Genomic DNA, 24635 nt, shown 5'->3' with positions numbered 1-24635 from the left:
GAGGTAAATCAGAGACTCACCAGCAGCAAGAGCGACATCATTGATGTATACAGAGAAAAGAGTCGGCCCGAGAATTGAACCCTGTGGCACCCCCATAGAGAATGCCAGAGGTCCGGACAACAGGCCCTCCGATTTGACACACTGAACTCTGTCTGAGAAGTAGTTAGTGAACCAGGCGAGGCAGTCATTTGAGAAACCAAGGCTGTTGAGTCTGCCCGATAAGAATGTGGTGATTGACAGAGTCGAAAGCTTTGGCCAGGTCGATGAATACGGCTGCACAGTATTGTCTTTTATCGATGGCGGTTATGATATCGTTTAGGACCTTGAGCGTGGCTGAGGTGCACCCATGACCAGCTCGGAAACCAGACTGCATAGCGGAGAAGGTACGGTGGGATTCGAAATGGTCGGTGATCTGTTTGTTAACTTGGCTTTCAAAGACCTTAGAAAGGCAGGGTAGGATAGATATAGGTCTGTAACAGTTTGGGTATAGAGTGTCTCCCCTTTTGAAGAGGGGGATGACCGTGGCAGCTTTCCAATCTTTGGGGATCTCAGACGATACGAAAGAGAGGTTGAACAGACTAGTAAAGGGGTTGCAACAATTGCAGCGGATAATTTTAGAAAGAGAGGGTCCAGATTGTCTAGCCCAGCTGATTTGTAGGGGTCCAGATTTTGCAACTCTTTCAGAACATCAGCTATCTGGATTTGGGTGAAGGAGAAATGGGGGAGGCTTGGGCAAGTTGCTGTGGGGGGTGCAGGGCTGTTGACCGGGGTAGGGGTAGCCAGGTGGAAAGCATGGCCAGCCATAGAAAAATGCTTTATTGAAATGTTCAATTATCGTGGATTTATCGGTGGACAGTGTTTCCTAGCCTCAGTGCAGTGGGCAGCTGGGAGGAGGTGCTCTTATTCTCCATGGACTTCACAGTGTCCCAGAACTTTTTGGAGTTTGTGCTACAGGATGCAAATTTCTGTTTGAAAAAGATAGCCTTTGCTTTCCTAACTGCCTGTGTATATTGGTTTCTAACTTCCCTGAAAAGTTGCTATTCGATGCTAATGCAGTACGCCACAGGATGTTTTTGTGCTGGTCAAGGGCAGTCAGGTCTGGAGTGAACCAAGGGCTATATCTGTTCTTGGTTCTAGATTTTTTGAATGTGGCATGCTTATTTAAGATGGTGAGGAAAGCACTTTTAAAGAATAACCAAGCATCCTCTACTGACGGAATGAGGTCAATATCCTTCCAGGATACCCGGGCCAGGTTGATTAGAAAGGCCTGCTCGCTGAAGTGTGTTAGGGAGCGTTTGACAGTGATGAGAGGTGGTCATTTGACCGCAGACCCATTATGGACGCAGGCAATGAGGCAGCAGTCGCTGAGATCCTGGTTGAAGACAGCAGAGGTGTATTTAGAGGGCAGGTTGGTCAGGATGATATCTATGAGGGTGCCTGTGTTTACGGATTTGGGGTTGTACATGGTAGGTTCATTGATAATTTGTGTGAGATTGATGGCATCTAGCTTAGATTGTAGGACGGCCGGGGTGTTAAGCATGTCCCAGTTTAGGTCACCTAACAGTACGAGCTCTGAAGATAGATGGGGGGCAATCAATTCACATATGGTATCCAGGGCACAGCTGGGGGCAGAAGGTGGTCTATAACAAGTGGCAACAGTGAGAGACTTGTTTCTGGAAAGGTGGATTGGATGGATTGGATGGAGATGGAGGAACTCTCTCTCTCTCTCAATTCAATTCAATGGCCTTTATTGGCATGGGAAACATATGTTTACATTGCCATAGCAAGTATCACAACCCTAGAATGAATCACAATCCAGGCTGTATCCCAACCTGGGCGGTGCACAATTGGCCCAGCGTGTAGGCCGTCAATGTAAAWAAAAAWTTGTTCTTAACTGACTTGTTAAACTAGGTTAAACTTTTTTATTTTTATAAAACTTAAATAAACAATCAAATATGTATAGTAAAAATTWCAAAAAGGAATAGAGACATTTCAAATGTCATGTTATGGCTATATGTGGTAGTTACAGTGGTGTAACTATGTGCAAATAGCTAAAGTCTCTCTCTCTATCTATCATTCTATCTATCTATATTGTCTGTTGAAGGACTCTTGTCGCGTTCTACTACTAGTTGGAACTAGGAAACTCGGAAATGTCAGATTTGCTAACTGGTTGTATTTATTCACGTGCCGCGTTCAACGAATCAGCAAGTCGGACATTTCCGAGTTTCCTAGTTCCGASTAGCTAGCACAACCACGTCCACACGTCAGAGAGCGATGTCAAAATAGAGGGAAATAAAGAAAATAATTTGGGGGGACAAAAGAGAGAGGAACTATGAAGCGCTGAGATTGCAGCGATTTTTTTCCACCAACTTCTGGATTTGAGTTTTTGAACAGATTTGTAAGATTATATATATATATTTTTACATGTATTTATGATTTTTGCTACCACAAAGGATTTGTTGTGTAGAGTTTGAAGTGTGGCAAGAAAGTATCCATGAGGGCAGATTAGTGGCATATTATTTTGGTTTTTAAAGATCATCACGACGGATTATAATTAATAACGTGGAAAACCAATAGAAGCAATCCCATTGTGAGGTTGTCTATCCTCTTTTTTTTGGTAACTCGCACATATAGAGGAATGTTACCCCGGCTTGAGAAGGTGATCCAGCTCCTGACGCTGACGTGCGGACTGTTCTTTGGAGTTGTTTCAACGGAAAACGAAGTAAAGGCAGAGGTAAATCATTATGACAACATGCATAAACTCAGAAACTATTTAAAAACTATTTTAAAGTATAATAAGGCAGACATTGCTTAAGGTTTATACGAGAAGGGTGGGAGTATATATCAACTACTATGTGTTATTGCCAATAGTGTCTACACTTTCTGTACCAGTCTTCATAATTGGCACTATTTTCTTTCTCTTGGTCTTTCATGATGGGGTGGCATGATCTATAAATTGAGGGCAATTGAAAGGCAAGGTTAAAACCAGTGAACATTTCAGTAGAATCTGAAAAAGAGATGAAAATACAAATAATAGTCAGAAAAATTACATGACTCTGATTTTGTGGTTTAAAAGAGAAAGAAGTGAGGAGGGTTAAAAGCGTTGGGGGAGTACAGAGTTGTGAAAATTCAAGTCAGCTGCTTTGTTCTCAGAAACTGGGGGCTGTGGTGTGTGTGTGTGTGTGTGTGGGCGGGCGGGGGGGTAATGGTTTTCATCTGTACTGAGTTATGGTAGAGAGAGACTGGAGACTGGAGAGGAAGCTGTTCTCTCTTTTAGCAAACTGGACATGAAGACTGTCTGGAGCAACAGAGGCATCATACCCATTGTAACTGGTGGGACTACTAAAGTATAGCCTACACAAACACTATATTTTGTCACACTATATTGTGTCATGGTGTCATTTCAAAATGATTAGGTGACATGATGCCTCTGGCCTGGGGTAATTCTAGATCTGTTCTTCAGGAATTCCAGAACTCTCTATCTACCCATCCCAGTGCGCTTTTAGATACATCCCAAACCATCAAGAATAACCAACATTAGCCATGACTGCAATAGCCAATCGCCAAGTCAAAGGTATCCAATGGTGCTCATGCATTTCTCCTAGTCTTTTCAGTGCTGGCCCTCCCTGGCCTACACATAGAGGTTGTTCTTATTAAAAAAGACAGGATGCTTGGAGAAACTCAGGTCCTGACTCAGTGACCACAAACAGCTGGTGTCTGAGTCAGCCAGACATGATGGACGTCCGAAATGGCACCCTATTCTTTATGCAGTCAGCGAGACATGGTCAACCACTGGTTGCACTGTCAGTTAGAAATGCCTGGGAMACTGTCCATTTACGAGGCCACTGTTTAGTGGACCAATCAATACAACATCTATAACCCTGTGATAATAGTGTAATAACTGCACACACAACACTGAGACGGTAATAAAGCATGCACAGTGTCACAATAAGACTGCAGATGTTGATGCTGGGTCCATGACAGATCTAGGCTCAGTTTACCCATTCCAAATCCTACCCATAATGCCACCTGAAGGCCCATCAAATTTGCCCATATTCCTACAGGAGTAGGCAGATTACCCAACCTCAAATCCCAAGGAATGCCATAAGCAAGATGGAATTATCTGACCCTGGAACAGCAGTTGAGGGAAACTTCGACCTTCTCTGCCCATAGCAGCCATGATGGAAGATGGGATTATCAGTAATTAACGGTTTCTGGTTTAAATCACCTGTGTGTAGTACACTGTATGTAACGGTAACCTATGATGAATARGATGTCTGTTGTGTGGGAGGGATAAAAGAACAGAGCACGAGAGTGACGAATAGGCTAAATAATGGATAGGGTTGAGATGAGAGGATGGGATGTTGATTTTATGCTGACAAATTCCGATTTACGGTATGAAAGCACAGAACTAAGTAGGAGTAGAATTTTCGGACATTCCTTTTTAGTGATTTAGTATTAAGTCACTGCCCGCGGAGTCCAACTTGATAGGCCAGGGAGGCTAAGCCTACAATTTAACTTAAAGCTGTGATGAGTGAGGAGAATGTCTTAGCAAATATTCACAGTCATAGGCTTCTCTTAAGATCGAGCGGCGCTTTTTGAAATGGGAGAGTAACAAAAAGAGCTATACATCACAAAATATCCCTTTACTCTATATATGTACATTACTTTGTGCACATACTATAAATCCAAGAAAAAACCCTCCTTTTATTTAATTTTATTAACTTTTATTTACAAAAACACCTTGTCTCACTTTTATAAAATTGCTGGTTGGACTTTATCTTAGCCAATGGAAGTGGAAAGATCCATTTCACAGATCTCCGCAACGTATGTCTGAATCTGAAAGTCCTTGAAGTTTTTTTCAAACACGATAACAGCAGACATCTGGAGGCAAGGTGACTAGCGTGTCTCGGGATCACAGGGAAGAGATCATGCCAGGGGTCCATTCCCAAATGGGTTGGGCCCATAGAAATAGAAATACTAGAACGGGATACATTCTCAGACCACAGTAATTTGGGGCGGAAGGTAGCCTAGTGGTTAGAGTGTTGAGCCAGTAACCGAAAGTTTGCTAGATTGAATCCCCGAGCTGACAAGGTAAAAATTCTGCCCCTGAACAAGGCAGTTAACCCACTGTTCCTAGACAGTCATTGTAAATAAGAATTTGTTATTAACTGATTTGCCTAGTTAAATAAATAAATAAAAATGGACAGTGTGGGTACCATAGAAATAGAATGAATAGTTCTATTTCTATGATCGGTATATTCAATATTGTTGCCGATCCACCCATCACAGAGCATTCACTTGAATGGGAATGTCTGCTCTATTGATTATATTTCTATGGTTTGTCTGGGTTGTTTTTGTATGGTTGAAGCACCCTGTTGGAAAAGTGCTGGCGCATGCTGTTCTACAAGTGCTCACTGTCACTTAAACATTTTCGGGCAGGAAAATATTCAGTTAATCTATCTGCCACAGGGAAAACAAACCAACCGATGGATGTCTATGGAGAGATGGTGTGTTTATCCATTCCCCTCAAGTGCTATCCTGGCAGTTTTCATCCTAGAACCCATTATTTGCATAACAGTAGACATAGAATTTAGCCTTCGTGGCCCAGATGATTAAGGGATGTGCAACTTTTCCTTTCAAGACGATTCGATATGTATCTATATACATGGGCTCCAATATGATACAGGAACAATATGTTTTAGTTTGAAGCGATTCGGTATGAATCGATGCGATGCGATTCGATGCATAAACACAGTAATTTTCCATTATAAATTATAATCTGTTGCTGATGGAGCTCATGAGCAGGGCCTCTGAGCTGGATCTGTCTGAGCTGACTTTTGTGTGTGTGTGTGTGTGTAAATTATGTCTATGTGGTGTATAGGCACCTGAGCTGAGCCATAACGGAAACTGMGAATCTACCACCCCCCCATCACCCAATAATTCATTTGTGRAGATTAAAAGTGTTAGAGCTGGTAATGTATCAATATTTATCTTTAAAAAATAGCTATGACATAGCCAATGAATATATAGCACAACTTTGTGTAACCCCCGTCTCATAATCAAATGGTTTAGTCCAGGTACTCCCAAACTGGGGTACGCGTACCCCCAGCGGTACCTGGTATGCCAAATAATTTATTTTTATGTTAAAAAATTATTTAAATTATTATTTTAAAAAATTCTTCACATTTTCAAACAGTCCATTTATATTTTCCAACGGGGCTATACATTTGGGTGAMGTTTTTTTCTCGCCTGGGTAGCCTCGTTTCACTGCCAAAAATAAAATGAAACCGTCTAGTGTTCAACGAAATAACAACACAATGTCAAATACAGGCATCCTAGTCAAATAATTAACATCCAATCACATTAATCGTTACTCTCTCGCAGGAATTCCACTAATGGTCCGTTTGTAGCCAAACGTAGCTGCTGCTCACTCTGTTTGCTCAAAAATTGATAAATGGTTAAAAAAGTAAGGCCCGCGTCCATAGAGACACATACCAGCTCTACTGCTACTACCAGCAGTACTACACTGCCCCTGCATACAAGCCAGAGAATTCTATGCGTTACAGCTGGATGAGTCAACAGACGTGGCGGTCCTGGCACAGCTGATATATGTCTGTTACATTTATGGGGGGTCAATTAAGGAAGACATCCTCTTCTGCAAACCACTGAAAACCAGGACAACAGGAGAGGATATTTCTAAAGTACTGGGCAGCTTTGTGACATCAAATGGACTTTGGTGGTCAAGATGTGTTGGTATCTGTACTGATGGCGCAAAAGCCGTGACAGGGAGACAACGCGCGTGCAAGCAGTTGCTCCCGACGCCACTTGGGTACACTGCAGCATCCACCGAGGGCTCTTGCTGCCAAGGGAATGCCTGACTGCTTGAAAGACGTTTTGGACACTACAGTGAAAATGGTTAACTTTGTTAAAGCAAGGCCCCTGAACTCTCGTGTATTTTCTGCATTATGCAATGATATGGGCAGTGACCATGTAACGCTTTTACAACATACAGAAGTGCGCTGGTTATCAAGGMGCAAAGTATTGACACGTTTTTTTWTTTTWATTGAGAGACGAGCTTAAAGTTTTCTTCACTGACCATCATTTTCACTTGTCTGACAGCTTGCATGATGACGAGTTTCTCACACGACTGGCCTATCTGGGTGAATCATCCTAATCTAGGATTACAGGGACTCTTCGCAACTATATTCAATGTGCGGAACAAAATTGATTAAGAAGTTGGAGATCTTCTCTTTCTGCATTAACAAGGACAACACACAGGTCTTTCCATTATTGTATTGTTTTTTGTGTGCAAATGAACTCAAGTTTTGAGTTCGTCCACTTATTGATATCTGAACAAGAGAGCCTCATCGAAATTACAACAAGCGGTTCTGTGAAAATGTAATTTAATCAGAAGCCACTGCCAGATTTCTGGATTGGGCTGTGCTCAGAGTATCCTGCCTTGGCAAATCGCGCTGTTAAGACACTGATGCCCTTTGCAACCACGTACCTATGTGAGAGTGGAGTTTCGGCCCTCACTAGCATGAAAACTAAATACAGGCACAGACTGTGTGTGGAAAAGACTGAGACTCTCCAATACAACCCAACATTGCAGAGTTATGTGCATCCTTTCAAGCACACCCTTCTCATTAACATGTGGTGAGTTATTCACAGTTTGTGATGAACAGATAAGGTTTTATTATGTAAGATGGCTAAATAAAGAGCAAAATTATTGATTATTATTATTTTTGTGCCCTGGTCCTATAAGAGCTCTTTGTCACTTCCCAAGAGCCGAGTTGTGACAAAAACTCACACTCATTCTTATGTTTATAAATGTATCGTATTGTGTGTGTGTAGCAGGCTTACAATGATGGGCAAAAAAAAACATTTGAGAGTCCACTGACCATGGTGCTAGAGGGGGTACGCAAGCTGGAAGTTGAATGTTTGAAGGGGTACGGGACAATAAAACGTTTGGGGAACCACAGGTTTAGACTGTTTGGATGTTGATGAACTCAGAGTGAGTTTCTCATCTTATCCTGCTTCGACCATGCAGTGCAGGTAGCAAAAGTTTGACCGTGCAGTGCAGGTAGAAGATTTCGACTATGCAGTGCAGGTAGCAAAAGTTTTACCGTGCAGTGCAGGTAGACTATGCAGTGCAGGTAGAAAACGTTTGACCGTGCAGTGCAGGTAGAGGATGTTTGACCGTGCAGTGCAGGTAGAAGATGTTTGGCAGTGCAGGTAGAAGATGTTCGACCGTGTAGTGCAGGTAGAGATGTTTGACCGCGCAGTGCAGGTAGAAGATGTTCGACTGTGCAGTGCAGGTAGAAGATGTTCGATCAGTGCCAGTGCAGGTAGAAGATGTTTGACCGTGCAGTGCAGGTGGAAGATGTTTTGACCGTGCAGTGCAGGTAGAAGATGTTTGACCGTGCATGCGGTAGAGATGTTTGACCGTGCAGTGCAGGTGGAAGATGTTTGACCGTGCAATGCAGGTAGAAGATGTTTGACCGTGCAGTGCAGTTGTGGAAAGATGTTTGACCGTGCAGTGCAGGTGGAAGATGTTCGACCGTGCAGTGCAGGTAGAAGATGTTTGACCGTGCAATGCAGGTAGAAGATGTTCGACCATGCAGTGCAGGTAGCAAAAGTGATTTGCTGTCCTCGTAATGAAATTATCAACTTTATCCTGTATGTCTAAAAATGACCACATATACTGATTGTTTCAAGCAAAACGACCAAAACTTTTGCCGATGGTGAACCTGAACAATCAAAATCAAATCCAATGTAAGCCCCGATCAGCATGTAGCAAACTGCGCACATCAAGCAGTTTGACTAGAATACTGATATTGCCTGGGGTTGTTTGGTATGCAAAGTGACTTGTAGATCAATGACTGTCAACATAATTACATGCTTAGTTCAACCCTGAAGGGGAGGACGCAGTTGTCACAAAAGATGAGAGGTATTTTCGGGAAGGTAGAAAGAATTGTAAACCGCCGATTCGTAATGTTTGAATGGATTTTCTTACCGATGTATGATCGGTTTTGGGCCCCCCCGGACCTATGCACTCATATCTTAAACGATTTAATCAGGGACCGATGTGTATCAGTGAATCGTTACATCCCCTATATGAACCCAGGTTAGGAAATTGAGGCTCATAAACTGATATTCTTTGAAACAATATGCATAGGACACCTACGGTTTGGTTGGGTGTAATTGTGTAGATTGGAGCCATGTGCAAGCTAGCGTCCAGTGTTGACTCGGCCATACTTGGCCACTTGAGGGGTAGGCCTAAGACTAGCCAAGTGTATTATTATGTTATAAATGTACGCTCCTTTAGCCTGGAACTCAGCTATTTTACATTGTATTAAGCGTGTATATACAGTAAAAGTACTTTAGTTAGCATTAGTTAGTTAGCATTAGCGTGTAGCGCTGGTTCAGGTTGAAATGGGTCAGAGATGTYGGACGCCACACTAGGAGGCCAGGGAGGCTAATGTGTCTCTCAGACTGAGCCGCTTACGACCAAACTCTGGTGTCTGTTTTTTCCGTTGGCACCGCCTGAAGGGGAACAACTGACTCAGTCTACTCCGTCTCCCTCAATATAAAATTAAACTTTAATACTCCTGTCCCCTATTTTCTGACCCTTTTCTTATTTTAATTTAATTTTTTTTTTTACATCTTTATCCCCCATTTCTTTCTCACTTTCCTTCATTGTCGTTCCATACGTCAATCCCAATTAACGTTTTATTTTCCTTTTCTCCGTTTTTTTTTCTTCTCTCCCGCCTTCTCTCTCTCAGCATCAGTGAACTATTAAAAAAGAGAGTCGGGAAAAGATACCACTAATTCCTCTGCCTAAAGAAAACCAGATCCACTATAAAAGACATGTGGACTGAGAGGGCTGAAAGACAGCTCTTTTCAGTTTGCTTGAAACGCAAATATCTGCAGTATCTTCACACTTGGCAGAATTGCTTCTTGCTAAATACCTTATGGTATATATTGGTAAGTTAGTCTAGCGGCCAGCTATTTAAACTTGCAGTAAGCATGGTCGAATTACCAACTGGGCTTGGGCCCATTGATCATCAGTTATCATATTAAACACGGCAAACATTTGCCTCCACCCTATGGAACGTTTTGTAGAATTGCAGGAAATTAGCAGAAAAACTGCAACATAGGTACGTGGTTGCAAAGGGCATCAACTGCAACAACAAAAAATAGGGGGGGGGCACCCCCATCAAAGTTTCACATCCCTGGTAGTATACAGTAGGTACTATACAGTAGGTAGTATACAGTAGGTACTAGTATATTATCAGGCTACTTTATCCTCAGGGTGTCTAATACTTTCATGAGTGTCTGACCAATAGTGGCACCTGATCTGACTGTCATATCATATGATGTGATGACATTATTAGTCACATCTGCATCACTATCTGCTGGTTGAAATGAATGACAGATGTTACTAATGTTGGACCGGATCTATATTTGTCATCAATCTACTCACTATTTTATTTTGCAGGTTACACAGCCCGTCTTTGTTGAAATGCATTTCCTTAGAATATATGAATCGCTGCAAATTGCGTAACTCATAGGGACTTGRGTCTGTTTACTAAAATCGCAGTCACATGACCCGAGGCTATGACCACACACACATGGGTTTGTAGTTACCCCGAAACTGGCAATAAGCGACGTAGAAGTCCTACTAAATAGAACCTTAGACTGGAACTGCTGCTGGGAGTTCCAGAGGAGAGTTGCATGATGGGATAGCTGGCGTTGTCAAAGGGGATGTGAGGCTTTGGGAGATAGAAAGAGAGAGGGGGTAGAGCAGAGGGTGGGGGACACGTGGGGGAGAGAGGAGACCAAGATAGAGAGCGAGAGAAGGAGAGAAGGAGAGCGAGAGGAGAGAGAGTCTTCTCGGTGTGGGGGGGGAACTTTTCATCCTGACTGAGCTGAGAGTGTTTTCACAGAGCCAGACGCGTCACCACAGTGGAGCCACAGCACACACTAGGAGCAGTCAGATAGAGAGATGGAGAGAGGGGGGGGGGGGGAAGATGGAGAGAGAGAGGGCGCTTGGAGGGAGTTAGATATACAGACATGGAGAGAGGTTGTTGGAGGTGGGGACCAGATGGATTGATACAGTGTGTAGGTCTTGCTGAAAGAGGGGGCTGGCTGCAGTGCTGACATGAGCAAAGGGAGAGTTTACCTCACTCTGCAGCCTATAATTGAACCTTGTTTTTCACCCTGTCTGCTGTGGCTGTGTGTGGTAATATCTCTGCCCAGGTACAAGCCAGCCATTTCCTCACTCTTACTCTCTTACACTCCTCTCTTTTTCCTCCCTCATTTAAATTCAACTCTTCTCTATATTAAAAAAAAGACCTCTCATCTAAAACGACGTGAGAGAGAGACATTCTAGGAAAGAGGAAGGCTGACTATATTCACCCAAACTAACTGTAAAATGTATACTATTACATAGACACACATGGGTGGGGGGTTTGAAGAGAAAAGGAGTTAGAGAGAGATGGAGTAAGTTAGAGAGAGATGGAATAAGTTAGAGAGAGGGTTGGGGTTTTTCTGGGATTACAGAAGAATTCTCTGTAATTCCACTGACTGAATTTGTGGAAAAGATTGAGACACTCACCTGACTGCCTGTCTGTGCAGACACACACACACACACACTCATCTTGTCTCTCACCCACACACATGAACAAACTTGTCCATGATGTTTGATAACCATGTAATCGACTGTAGAAAATGAAATTACAATCCTCCATAATGAAATTGAAGGATTGTTCTGATGTTGCTCCAGTTATCAGATCATGTCTTGTGTGTCGCGTTACCCTACCCTCTCCCATCCTAATCTCGCATTAGCCCTACGTAGTCAAACTCGTCCCGTGGTGATCTAGACCACTGATCCCCAAATACCTCTTTGTACTCTCTCTCTCTCATGAATCTCTCTCTATCTATTATAGTCTATGTACTTCTTAGGATCATACTACCTCCTCCATGCTCTCTTCACTTCATTGCTCTTCATTCTCGTCCATCTTCTCTCCTCCATCCATATGTTTCTAATCAATGCTCTCGTTCTCGTCTCTCTCTCTCTATTTCGCTCATGCTTTTCACTCTCAGTACTCGTCATTTCTGCGTTCGTTCTCCTCAGTCTCATCATCTAAAAGATCTCTCTCTTTCCTTCTCTCACACACATCATCACCCAGCATCGATCCTCACCTCACCTCACTCAGCTTTACACTCACTCACTTCACTCACTTATGGACTGATTAAAACGGGGCCAGAGGCTAAAGCAGCTCCGCCCACTGACTCTTGGCTTTCTTTTTGCAGGTATACTGCATTCACTGGACTTGATAACCTAACTGTTGTAGCTTAGTAGAAGAGCTGTTAGATTTGGCTTGTGTGTAAAATCAGCACTGTGCACTTCTTTAGTCCAGACCATTTTACTTTCAGCGAAAACGTAACCTCCACATAAAATAACATCCGCATATACTCAAGTGTTTTTTCCGTAAAGCGCGTGATATTTAGGTCGTTATCACATATAACGGATATGCTCCACTATATTTCAGGAGAACCATAATTGGTCTCTTACAATGCACATCTTAGTAGGTGTGAGCTAAGCGTACTTCAAGGCATGGATTAACCTGTCTAACGGCTATGCACATTAGCTTGCCACATTCTGATATAGCAACCTTCTTTCAACTTTCTAGAACCAGCTAAGCAAGCTTCCATTGCGAGTAGGGAGAACCAGCTAGCAGAAGGCTTCATTCTCGATATAGTGGCGCGAGAACCACTAGCAAAGCTTCAATTCTGATAGCAAGGAAGACACAGTCAGTAGCAGAAGTCGCGCTTCTCATATAGTTCTCTGTAATATTTTCAAGTCTAGAGAAGCGCGACTAGCATAAAGCTTCCAAGTGCTGATAGATGATCTCACCTGGTAAAGGAGAACCCAGCTCTACACCTAAGGCCAAAGAGCTCACTCACTGCCATTCTATGACTAGAGAAACCAAGCAGCAAGACAGACTTCCATTCATGATGGAGAACCAGCTAGGCAGAAGGCTTCCCATTATGATAGGAGAACAGCTAGCAGAAGCTTCATTCTGAAGGAGAACCACTAAGCAGAAGGCTCATTCTGATAGGAGAAAGCAGCTAGCAGAAGCGCTTCTTCCCATTCTGATAGGAGAAGCAAGCTAGCAGAAAGGCTTCCATCGATAGAGAGACCAGCTACAAAGGCTTCCATTCTGATAGGGCCCGAAACGTGCCAGGCTGGTAGCAGCTCAAAGGTGCTAGTGCCATTCTGATAGTAGAGCACGGGTTGTGGAGTAATCCCAGGCTAGAGAAGGCTTCCATTCGAGTAGATGCCCAGCATAGAACCAGCTAGCAGCATTTTTTCATTCTTGATAGGAGAACCAGGGCGGAATAAGAGCAAGTAAGAGACACGCTTTCCCATTGCTGATAGTAGAACAGCTAGGCTGACAGAGGACTCTTCCCTAAATCGATTGATCAAGGATGAATCATTAGATTGAGAACCAAGCTAGCAAAGGCCAGGCTTCCATTTCTTTAGATTAGGGTAATAGAAATCCGATCACTCACTGCTCTCCCCTTAACGACTAAGGCGACTGTTATGCCGTCTAGTATATAGTCCACTCACGGTCTAATTTTTTACATATAGAGCCCCCGTGGAGAGTTCTTAGCACTGAAGAGAATAGACGAACTAAGACGAGTCCATGGCGTGATGAATACGACCATATCAGTGTTTTATGGTTCTCACGATAGGTCGCTGATATGGAATCCATTATTCGGCTTTGATATCGTCTTCCTAAGTTTCTAGCGCGTTACCAATTTCCAATTCACTAACAAAATGTACAGAGCAGTTTCCTTTCAAAATGAGACACCACGAGCATAAGCCTACTAAGAGAGCGAGCGACAATTTGTTCTTTCATCTGATTTATCACAGAAATGGAAGATTTACATTGCAGTAACTCTTGCAATAAGAATATTTTTGTAGTAAATTCAAAGTGTCGTGTCGCGTGAGTGCGTACTGATGTGTGTGGTGTGTGTGTGTTGTGTGTGTGTGTTGTGTAGAGAGACTTCGTGTGTGTGTCTGATAGTGTGTGTGGGTGGTGTGTGTGTGTGTGTTGTTCGAGTCTGACCAATCTCTGTCTGTTTGCTGTTGTAAAGGAGAAGGAGCGCGAGTGGGCTTGTATGTCCTGGGCTACCAACACCAGAGGCGTGTTTTGTCCAATGTCCGCTTTCGCTATCGGTTTATATTCAAACATGAAACTAAAAACTCCCATACGCCACCCACCCAGATCGGCTACTACCCTCTCTCGTTCATTCTTCTTCTCAATCTCTACGCTCTTGTACGACCCTCACACAACACATACACACAGCGCACGTTCAGACAAGCACTGTAAGTAGGCAAACAGGCACACCCACAGATATTGACACACATGTACACACAAAACATTCTTTACAATGACATCCTGGGTCGGTTTCTGTGTTGTTTCTGGCTGATGGAAATGGTGGGAAAATCCAGAGAGAACGAGAGAGAGAGGAATGAGGGGAGAGAGAGAGAGATGTGTGTGTATCTGTGTCTGTGTGTGAGTGTGTGTCCTTTTCTACCATTATCTTCAAAGACATTGAATTGTCCAGGGTCTAACTGTCTCTACCCTCCCCTCTCTCCTCTTTCTATCCCAGGTATGGCTTCAGCAGTATGGCTACCTGCCTCCAGGGGARGTCCGAGCCCAGGCTATCCGCTCCCCCAAGTCCATCAATACGGCCATCACAGCCATGCAGAAGTTCTACGGCCTCACCGTCACCGGATCTATGGACACCAACACCCTACAGTGAGTCCTGAGTGACCGAGACAAAGTCAAAGAATGCAAATATTGAAGCGTTATGCGCATAACTTATTGCTAAAGATTCATGCTGTTGGCTGTTTTTAAAGTGCCCATGAGAATTGTAGTCTCAGAATTGAATARAGAACAGCTAACCCACTTTAAGCGATGTCATTACCCCAGATGTGGTACTAAACCCATTCATAAGCTCTAATGATTTACTCAGATATAGACATTGTACAGTTTGTAACATGGTAAAGGTAACAAACAGGTGTGTCTTGCTGTTGCCAGGGCGATGAAGCGGCCGCGTTGTGGCGTACCAGACAAGTTTGGATCTGAGCTGAAGAGCAACCTGAGGAGGAAGAGATACGCCGTACAGGGGCTGAAGTGGGACAAACAAGAAGTCACTTTCAGGTAAGACTACACAGCTTTACTACTACGACACAGCTAATATGTACGCAATGAGTCTAACGTCCTCTTCAGTCTTTAAAGTTCACTTTTCACATATAAGAATTACACATACAGTATAAATAAAATATTTACCTCAAGTAACTTGTTAGATCTCCTAGAGTTCTTAAGGAATATTAATCAATCAAAACGGAATCATATTGAGATTGCATCGAACAAACACAACCAATACACATTTCAGAAGATATTATTATATATTTATTCTTTAAAACGTKAAATCTGCTATTTCCTTCCTTTCCCTCACCTAGCATACAGAACTACACCCCTAAGATTGGGGAACACGCCACYTACGAGGCTATCCGCCGGGCGTTTAAGGTGTGGGAGGCAGCCATCCCTCTCCGCTTCCGAGAGATCCCTTACAGCCACATCKGGGACAAGGTCGACAAGTACGCTGACATCATGCTCTCGTTCTCCGAGGGTTTCCACGGCGACAGCACGCCGTTCGATGGCGAGGGCGGCTTCCTGGCCCACGCGTACTTCCCCGGGAACGGGATAGGGGGCGACACGCACTTTGACAATGCCGAGCCCTGGACTACCGGCTACGTCGACCAAGGGGGTAAGAGACAAGGGAAATGGGGCGGAGGGGGGAAGAGGAAAGTGAGGGAGAGGGGGAGGAAGAGGGAGCAGGTGAGCAGGGAAGGCTGGTGGGAGGAGCTATAGGAGGATGGGCTCATTGCAATGGCTGGAACAGAACAGATGGAACGTGTCAAACACATGAAAACCACGTTCGTCTCCGTTCCATTTATCCCATTCCAGCCAGTACCATGAGCCCGTCCTCCTATGGCTCCTCCCACCAACCTCCACTGAAGGTGAGAGATTATCAGAAAMAGGAGTGAGAGCTGGAATAGGGTCGAGACCAGGGGAGAGAGGAGATGAGAAGCGAACGGGGGGGGGGAAGATAATAAGCGTAGAGACTTATACAGGAGGTACAGGGAGTGGGAGCYAGTGAAAATAGACACCTGAGTGTTTTTCACTGGGTTGTCTGTAAGTCGGAATTCAGTCAGTCTGAGTTACACAGTACTGTACTTTGTTTGGTGAACGTGCTACTTTTACTCTCTTTTCAAACGGTCTTTTCTCTCTTCCCACCTGTTTCTTCCTCCTCTCTCTCTACTCTCTCTCTCTACCTCTGTAGGTAATGATGTGTTCCTGGTTGCGGTCCATGAGTTGGGTCATGCCCTGGGTCTAGAACACGCCAACGACCCGTCTGCCATCATGGCTCCATTCTACCAGTGGATGGACACAGAGAACTTCCAGCTGCCTGATGACGATCGCCGAGGCATCCAGGCAATCTATGGTAAACTCCTACACTCTTAGAAAAAGGGTTCCGAAAGGGTTCTTCAGCTGTCCCCATAGGAGAACCCTTTTTTATTCCAGGTAGAATACTTTTTGGTTCCAAGTATAACTATTTTGGGTTCCATGTAGAACCCTCTGTGGAAAGGGTTCTACATGGAACTCAAAAGGGTTCTACCTGGAACAAAAGGGTTCTAACTGGAACCAAAAAGGGTTCTTCAAAGGGTTCACCCAGGGGAACAGCCGAAGAACCCTTTTAGGTTCTAGATAGCACCTTTATTTCTAAGAGTGTAGTTTCATGGAATGTGGTAACAATGTTCTTAGAAAGTTCTAGCAATGTTCCTGGAATGTTACAGCAATATTTAATACGAACTGTCTCTTTATAATTATTCAGGAATCCTAAAAGGGCAGGAAGTTCTTATCTAGTTCACAGAAAGAAGGACTTCACATTCATTTTGTCAACTCAGTTCTCACTCMTTCTCTCTCAAGTCCACCTCTGGTTATCGTCTTTCCTCATGTTGTCTTGAACGTGTCCGACCACAGGGTCGTCCGGAGCTCCCCCTCCTCCCCCCCGCCCCACCAGACCCTCCACACCAGACCACCCCGGACACGGACCAGATGTCTGCGAGGGACACTTCGACACCATCGCCATCCTCAGGGGGGAGATGTTTGTCTTTAAGGTAAATATGGAACACATAAACTACTACATAGACGAACACATAACCACACTGAAACACATGGCACAGAAATACACARATATTGGCATATAGTGCATTCGGAAAATATTCAGACCTCTTGACTTTTTCCACATTTTGTTACGTTACAGCATTATTCTAAAATTGATTCAAATGTGTTTTTTTCCCTCATCAATCAAACACAATAGCCGATAATGACAAAGCGAAAACTGAAATATCACATTGACATAAGTATTCAGACCTTTTACTTTGTTGAACCACTTTTGGCAGCGATTACAGCCTCAAGTCTTCTTGGGTATGACGCTACAAGCTTGGCACACCTGTATTTGGGAAGTTTATCCCATTCTTCTCTGCAGATCCTCTCTGTCAGGTTGGATGGGGAGCGTTGCTGCACAGCTATTTTCATGTCACTCCAGAGATCTGAAGTCTGGGCTCTGGCTGGGCCACTCACGGACATTCAGAGACWTGTCCCGAAGCCACTCCTGTGTTGTCTTGGCTGTGTGCTAGGGTCGTTGTCCTGTTGGAAGGTGAACCTTTGCCCCAGGCTGAGGTCCTGAGCGCTCTGAAGCAGATTTTCATTAACAATCTCTCTGTACTTTGCGCCGTTCATCTTTCCCTGGATCCTGACTAGTCTCCCAGTCCCTGCCGCTGAAAAACATCCCACAGCATGATGCTGCCACCACCATGCTTCACCGTAGGAATGGTGCCAGGTTTCCTCCAGACGTGACGCTTGGCATTCAGGCCAAAGAGTTCAATCTTGGTTTCATTGAACCATGAGAATCTTGTTTCTCATGGTCTGAGAGTCTTTAGGTGCCTTCTTGGCAAACTCCAAGGGGCTGTTATGTGCCTTTTACTGAGGAGTTGCTTCTGTCTGGCCACTCTACCATAAAGCCTGATTGGTGGAGTGCTGCAGAGATGTTTGTCCTTCTGGAAGGTTCTCCATCGCCACAGAGGAACTCTGGAGCTCTGTCAGAGTGACCATCGGGTTCTTGGTCACTCCTGACTCAGTTTGGCTGGGCGGCCAGTCTAGGAAAGCCACTCCTGTGTTGTCTGGCTGTGTGCTAGGGTCGTTGCCTGGTGGAAGGTGAACCTTTGCCCCAGGCTGAGGTCCTGAGCGCTCTGAAGCAGATTTTCATTAACAATCTCTCTGTACTTTGCGCCGTTCATCTTTCCCTGGATCCTGACTAGTCTCCCAGTCCCTGCCGCTGAAAAACATCCCACAGCATGATGCTGCCACCACCATGCTTCACCGTAGGAATGGTGCCAGGTTTCCTCCAGACGTGACGCTTGCATTCAGGCCAAAGAGTTCAATCTTGGTTTCATGAGACCAGAGAATCTTTGTTTCTCATGGTCTGAGAGTCTTTAGGTGCCTTCTGGCAAACTCCAAGGGGGCTGTTATGTGCCTTTTACTGAGGAGTTGCTTCTGTCTGGCCACTCTACCATAAAGGCCTGATTGGTGAGTGCTGCAGAGATGTTTGGCCTTCGGAAGGTTCTCCCATCGCCACAGAGGAACTCTGGAGCTCTGTCAGAGTGACCATGGGTTCTTGGTCATCTCCCTGACTCAGTTTGGCTGGGCGGCCAGCTCTAGGAAGTGGCTTGGTGGTTCCAAACTTCTTCCATTTAAGAATGATGGAGGCCACTGTGTTCTCAGGGACCTTCAATACTGCAGAAATTATTTGTACAATTCCCCATTTCTGTGTCTCGACACAATCCTGTCTTGGAGCTCTACGGACAATTCCTTCGACCTCATGGCTTGGTTTTGCTCCGACATGCACTGTCAACTGTGGGATCTTATATAAACAGGTGTGTGCCTTTCCAAATCATGTCCAATCAATTTAATTTACCACAGGTGGACTCCAATCAAGTTGTAGATGGAAAAAGGATGAACCTGAGCTCAATTTCGAGTCTCATAGCAAAGGTCTGAATACTTATGTAAATAAGGTATTTCTGTTTTTATGCTAACATTTCAAATAACCTTTTTTCACTTTGTCATTATGGGGTATTGTGTGTAGATTGATGGGGGGAAAAAAATTTTAGACACTTTAGAATAAGGCTGTAACGTAACAAAATGTGGAAAAAGTCAAGGGGTTGGAATACTTTCCGAATGCACCGTAAATGCACTTACACAAATCAAATCAAATGTATTTATATAGCCCTTCTTACATCAGCTGATATCTCAAAGTGCTGTACAGAAATCCAGCCTAAAACCCCAAACAGCAAGCAATGCAGGTGTAGAAGCACAGTGGCTAGGAAAAACTCCCTAGAAAGGCCAAAACCTAGGAAGAAACCTAGAGAGCAACCAGGTCATGAGGGTGGGCCAGTCCTCTTCTGGCTGTGCCGGGTGGAGATTATAACAGAACATGGCCAAGATGTTCAAATGTTCATAAATGACCAGCTGGTCAAATAATAATAATCACAGTAGTTGTCGAGGTGCAGCAAGTCAGCACCTCAGGAGTAAATGTCAGTTGGCTTTTCATAGCCGATCATTAAGAGTATCTCTACCGCTCTCTGCTGTCTCTAGAGAGTTGAAAACAGCAGGTCTGGGACAGGTAGCACGTCCGGTGAACAGGTCAGGGTTCCATAGCCGCAAGCAGAACAGTTGAAACTGGAGCAGCACGGCCAGGTGACTGGGGACAGCAAGAAGTCATCATGCCAGGTAGTCCTGAGCATGGTCCTAGGCTCAGGTCCTCCGAGAGAGAGAAATAAAGAGAGAAAGAGAGAATTAGAGAGAGCATACTTAAATTCACACAGGACACCAGATTAGACAGGAGAGGTACTCCAGATATAACAAACTGACCCTAGCCCCCCGACACATAAACTACTGTAGCATAAATACTGGGGGGCTGAGACAGAGGGGTCAGGAGACACTGTGGCCCCATCCGATGATACCCACAGACAGGGCCAAACAGGAAGGATATAACCCCACCGACTTTGCCAAAGCACAGCCCCCACACCACTAGAGGGATATCTTCAACCACCAACTTACCATCCTGAGACAAGGCCGAGTATAGCCCACAAAGATCTCCGCCACGGCACAACCCAGGGGGCGCCAACCCAGACAGGAAGATCACGTCAGTGACTCTACCCACTCAAGTGACGCACCCCTCCAGGGACGGCATGAAAGAGCACCAGTAAGCCAGTGACTCAGCCCTGTAATAGGGTTAGAGGCAGAGAATCCCAGGGGAGAGAGTGGAACCGGCCAGCCAGAGACAGCAAGGGCGGTTCGTTGCTCCAGAGCCTTTCCGTTCACCTTCACACTCCTGGGCCAGACTACACTCAATCATATGACCCACGAAGAGATGAGTCTTCAGTAAAGACTTAAAGGTTGAGACCCACTGAGAAGGACTGAATGGCACATCAAGTCACTCAACTACCGAACCTATGTGGGTGTGTGTATGTACTGACTATGTAAACACTCTGTCTTTCTGGTGAAGGATAAGTGGTGTGGCGTGTCGGACAACAAGGTGCTCCAGGGTTACCCCATGCCATCGGTCACTTCTGGAAGGGACTGCCACCAAACATCAACGCTGCCTACGAGAGGAACGATGGCAAATTTGTATTTTTCAAGGGTAGGTTCACTTCAATTGGCAATGTCTTTTTCATTTTTCGCATGATGGTTTTGCATTGTCATTGATAAGCCCATTCTAGTTACTGGTAGTCGTTCATTGTTTTGTTTGTATATCTTTTCAGATCTGTGTGCTTATAGATTTTCTCTCCCTCCCTCTTCCTCCTCCAGGTGACAAGTACTGGGTGTTCACAGAGTCCAGTATGGAGCAGGGTTACCCAAAGACTCTGAAGGAGCTGGGCACAGGGCTGCCAAAGACAAGGACGCTGCTCTCTTCTACACCCCACCGGACAGACATACTACTTCAGAGGGACCAAGTGAGTCTCGTCTTTCATCCTTCATTCCTTTCTTTCTTTTTCTTTCCTGTGTACCTTTCTATCTGAAAGAGCAGATTCGTCCACTATCCGTCCCTCTCGTCTTCTTTCTTCCTCTCTTTTGGTTGTTTTTGCCCTCTCCCTTCCCTCTCCGTAACCCGCCTCTCTCTCTGTCTGTCAGGTATTACCGTTTCAATGAAGAGTCCCAGACTGTGGACAGAGACTACCCCAAACCCATCAACACATGGCAGGGTGTCCCCGACAACATTAAGGCTGCCATCATGAGCGAAGAAGGATGTAAGGTTGTCAAGGCGTGCATGTTAAAGGGGATGTTCTTTAGGAGTGCCATTGAGCATTATATAAATCGAAAAGGATAGAAATGACAGTTCTATTGTGATAATAGAGGAGGCTATCAAGACCCACAGCAACACGCTGCAATTTCTGAAGGTAATCATAATTAAGCAATAACGGCCTGGGGGGGGGTGGTATATGGCCAATATACCACGCTAAGGGCTTATCGTATACACAACGAACGCGGAGTGGTGGACACAGCCGTGGTATATTCCGTGGGTATTTTGGCCAATAATCACAAGCCCCCGAGGTGCCTTATTGCTATTATAAACTGGTTACCAATGTAGTTACAGGAGGTTTATTTCGTACCCGTGGTATACAGTTTGATATGCCACGGCTGTCAGCCAATCAGTATTCAGGGCTCGAACCACCCAGTTTCTAATTAGATTTATATCGGACCTTTCATCCTCCCTCTCTCTTTTCAACATTCTCCAGCCTACACCTACTCTACAAAGCCAACAAGTACTGGAAGTTCAACAACCAGCACATGAGGGTGGAGTCGGGCTACCCCAAATCGGGCTCAGCGAATGGATGGGCTGCGCGGGGAGGAGCCTAAGAAGCGGGACGGCGAGAGGAGGAGTGATCATCATCGAGGTGGAGGAGGGAGAAGGCGGGCCACGCGGCGGCGTGGTGATCCTCTCCCTCCTATTTTGGTCTGCGTGGTCCTCACTCTGGGAGCCCTGCTGTTCTTCAGGAAGTACGGGACGCCACGACGTCTCCTCTACTGCCAGAGATCTCTACTGGACAAGGTCTAGAGACGAACTGAACCGAATGAAGAAGGCAGAGGGACAGAAAGAGAGAGAGCGACTGAATGAATTGAAAGATTGGAAGAAAAAGGGGTTTGGGAGGGTGAGGGTGAGTAAAGTAGGCTGAAAGGAGTTGGGGTTTTAAAAGAGAAGGGGTAATGGAAGGGCTGTTGGACATGGGGTTTGGTTGGTTGGTTGGTTGGTTGGTTGGTTGGTTGGTTTGTATACGGCCCAGAAGTCGAGAAAGAGGGAGAGGGACAGGGAGGAGGGAGGAAAGAGAGTCAATCAGGAAAGACAAATATATGTTATCTATTTACATGTACAGCTCTGCGAGTTTGAAATTAGAAACAGGCCCCTGCACAAAACACAGAGGAAGGGAATTATTAGATGATGATCGTGATCAACGTTCCGTGTGGTCGACACCCCATCTGCAATAAATCTACTATCACGTCTCCATGTGTCCCTCCCTCCATTCTATCCGTTCTCCTTCTTCCTCTCCTAAAATCTCCATCCCACCTAGTTGACGATTCCAGCTGAACTGCTGCCTGAATTACATTTTAAACCTTTTATACAGCTACTTTGCGTATTTCATTTRTTGGTTTCGCTCTAATGATGAAATCCAGGGCCGAACACAAACGAACAGCTCTCTCTTCCTTTTCTCCTACCACTGAGAGAAGATACTAACCCCAGTCTCTCATTGTGCTCAAGCTAGCAGCATGGTCTTATAGTTGTGGTCGTATTGCGAGGAGCATGCTATGGGCACTACCCTCGCCGCTAATGAGATGATAAAGGGGTAGATGTGAAGGTGTTGTATATTGTACACCCCTCATAGTGAGAAAGGCTAAGGTCTTGTCATAGAGGGTCAAAGACTGTTTGTATCCTAAAAAAAAGGAGCTTCCCCGCCCAGTTTACAAATGTATCTGAAATCYCACAGGCCCTTGGTACAGAGCCTGGTCTCAGTAAGCAGTCAAAGTTGGATGGAATTAAAGTAGCCATTTTGGCTCAACAATAAAGCCAGTGGCTCAACAATAAAGTCAGTTTCAATATTACTCCATGGAAAGGCAGTGAAGTTTCATTACGTCACCCATTCCAAATACTAATGTATTATCGTGTTTGTTATGTTTTTGTTACTATCATTGTTATAAATGTTGTTGTTATTATTATGACTATGGTTATTATTATTGTTGTTGTTGTTCTCCAGGTGTAGTCGTARAGTAAATGGTGTTTGTTGTTTTTGTACATTGTCATTTCGAGTCCTGCTGGACAGAGACAATAACGTGACAAAGATCAATCAAAATGGCTCCCAAATTTCACATTTGAGTGGTGGACTTGGGCGACTTTGAAAGTGTTTCCTTTTTTGAAACACTACTTTTCCCATTGCTTGGTTGGCATATAAGAACAATCACACAAAACTATTTATAAGCAATTCTGATGATGCTTAATMTTTTTAAGTATTACACAAATTGAAAAAGGAGGTAGAATTGTTTTAGTAATAACAATGATAACGGTAATGATATTTATAATGATAATGATATCAATAAAAAAAGGGAATTAGATTGTTTTTCCTGTTTCACCTTTTTGCATTTCATGAGTTAAAATTAAAGAAAAAATATTTTCTAAAATGAGTCATGCCTTACTTTTTGGTAGTCATTTTATGTTATCGTAACACACACAAACACTGGGGAAGAGAATGGCCTTCGGACTGACTAACAAATAGCCGCTGGCCTCACCACTATTCAAATAGGACTAGGAATGCTGAGCAAACAACAGAATGAAGAGCTGCTTCTCTGGTTCTGTGCATTCCAACTTGTTGTTAASCAGCTATTGTTTACAGCTCACCAGGGGTCATTGGTGGAGTGGAGGAGAGGAGAGCCTAGTTGAAGCTGGGAGGTTGTTTTGGACTTGGCCAGAGAGCCACGAGCCCAGGGAAATGAGAAATGGAAAAAGTGATGGAATGATCACGTTTTTCTGAGTGCAGTGTTCCAACTGAGTTCTGTTAACACATCTGGAATTCTTAAAACATCGGAGCCTCCAGCCCCAAACAAGCAAAAGAGAGAGAGAGAGAGAGAGAGAGAGAAAGAAAGAAAGAGTGTGCTAAATTAAGAGTGAGGTGTCCAGTAAAGCTGAAATTATTTTATAGGTTTCAGAAAAAAAATCCTAAGAAACTGCCTTAACTTACTGCCACTCCTCCCTCCCCCTCTATCTCACCCCGATTTCTAACCCACTCCCTCCCTCTCTCTCTCTCACCCGCTGATCTATTTATGAGGTTTAACAGAAACCACTGCCCCACTCACCACAAGAATCTAGGCTCTGTTTTCCTTTTCCCTCTCGTCACATCTCCTCTCATCACATCCCTACTCCTCACATCTCCTCTC

General features: G+C 44.4%; 1 protein-coding gene across 1 annotated transcript; it reads left to right on the top strand.

The window, feature by feature from the left end:
- Positions 1-2159: 2159 nt before the first annotated feature.
- LOC111953232 (matrix metalloproteinase-14) lies at positions 2160-23833 on the top strand. The gene is given in 16 exon segments (XM_023972368.3): positions 2160-2734; positions 14692-14840; positions 15123-15245; positions 15548-15855; positions 16432-16593; positions 17133-17269; positions 20719-20767; positions 20770-20853; positions 21021-21101; positions 21104-21127; positions 21130-21166; positions 21345-21460; positions 21950-21958; positions 21961-22029; positions 22032-22160; positions 22163-23833. Coding segments are annotated over 16 exon segments (1680 nt in total). The 5' UTR covers positions 2160-2638; the 3' UTR covers positions 22270-23833.
- The last annotated feature ends 802 nt before the right edge of the window (positions 23834-24635 follow it).

Source organism: Salvelinus sp. IW2-2015, linkage group LG3 (assembly GCF_002910315.2).
Source record: "Salvelinus sp. IW2-2015 linkage group LG3, ASM291031v2, whole genome shotgun sequence".
In the NCBI taxonomy this organism is placed as follows: Eukaryota; Metazoa; Chordata; class Actinopteri; order Salmoniformes; family Salmonidae; genus Salvelinus; species Salvelinus sp. IW2-2015.
This window is presented reverse-complemented; position numbering and strand designations above follow the sequence as displayed.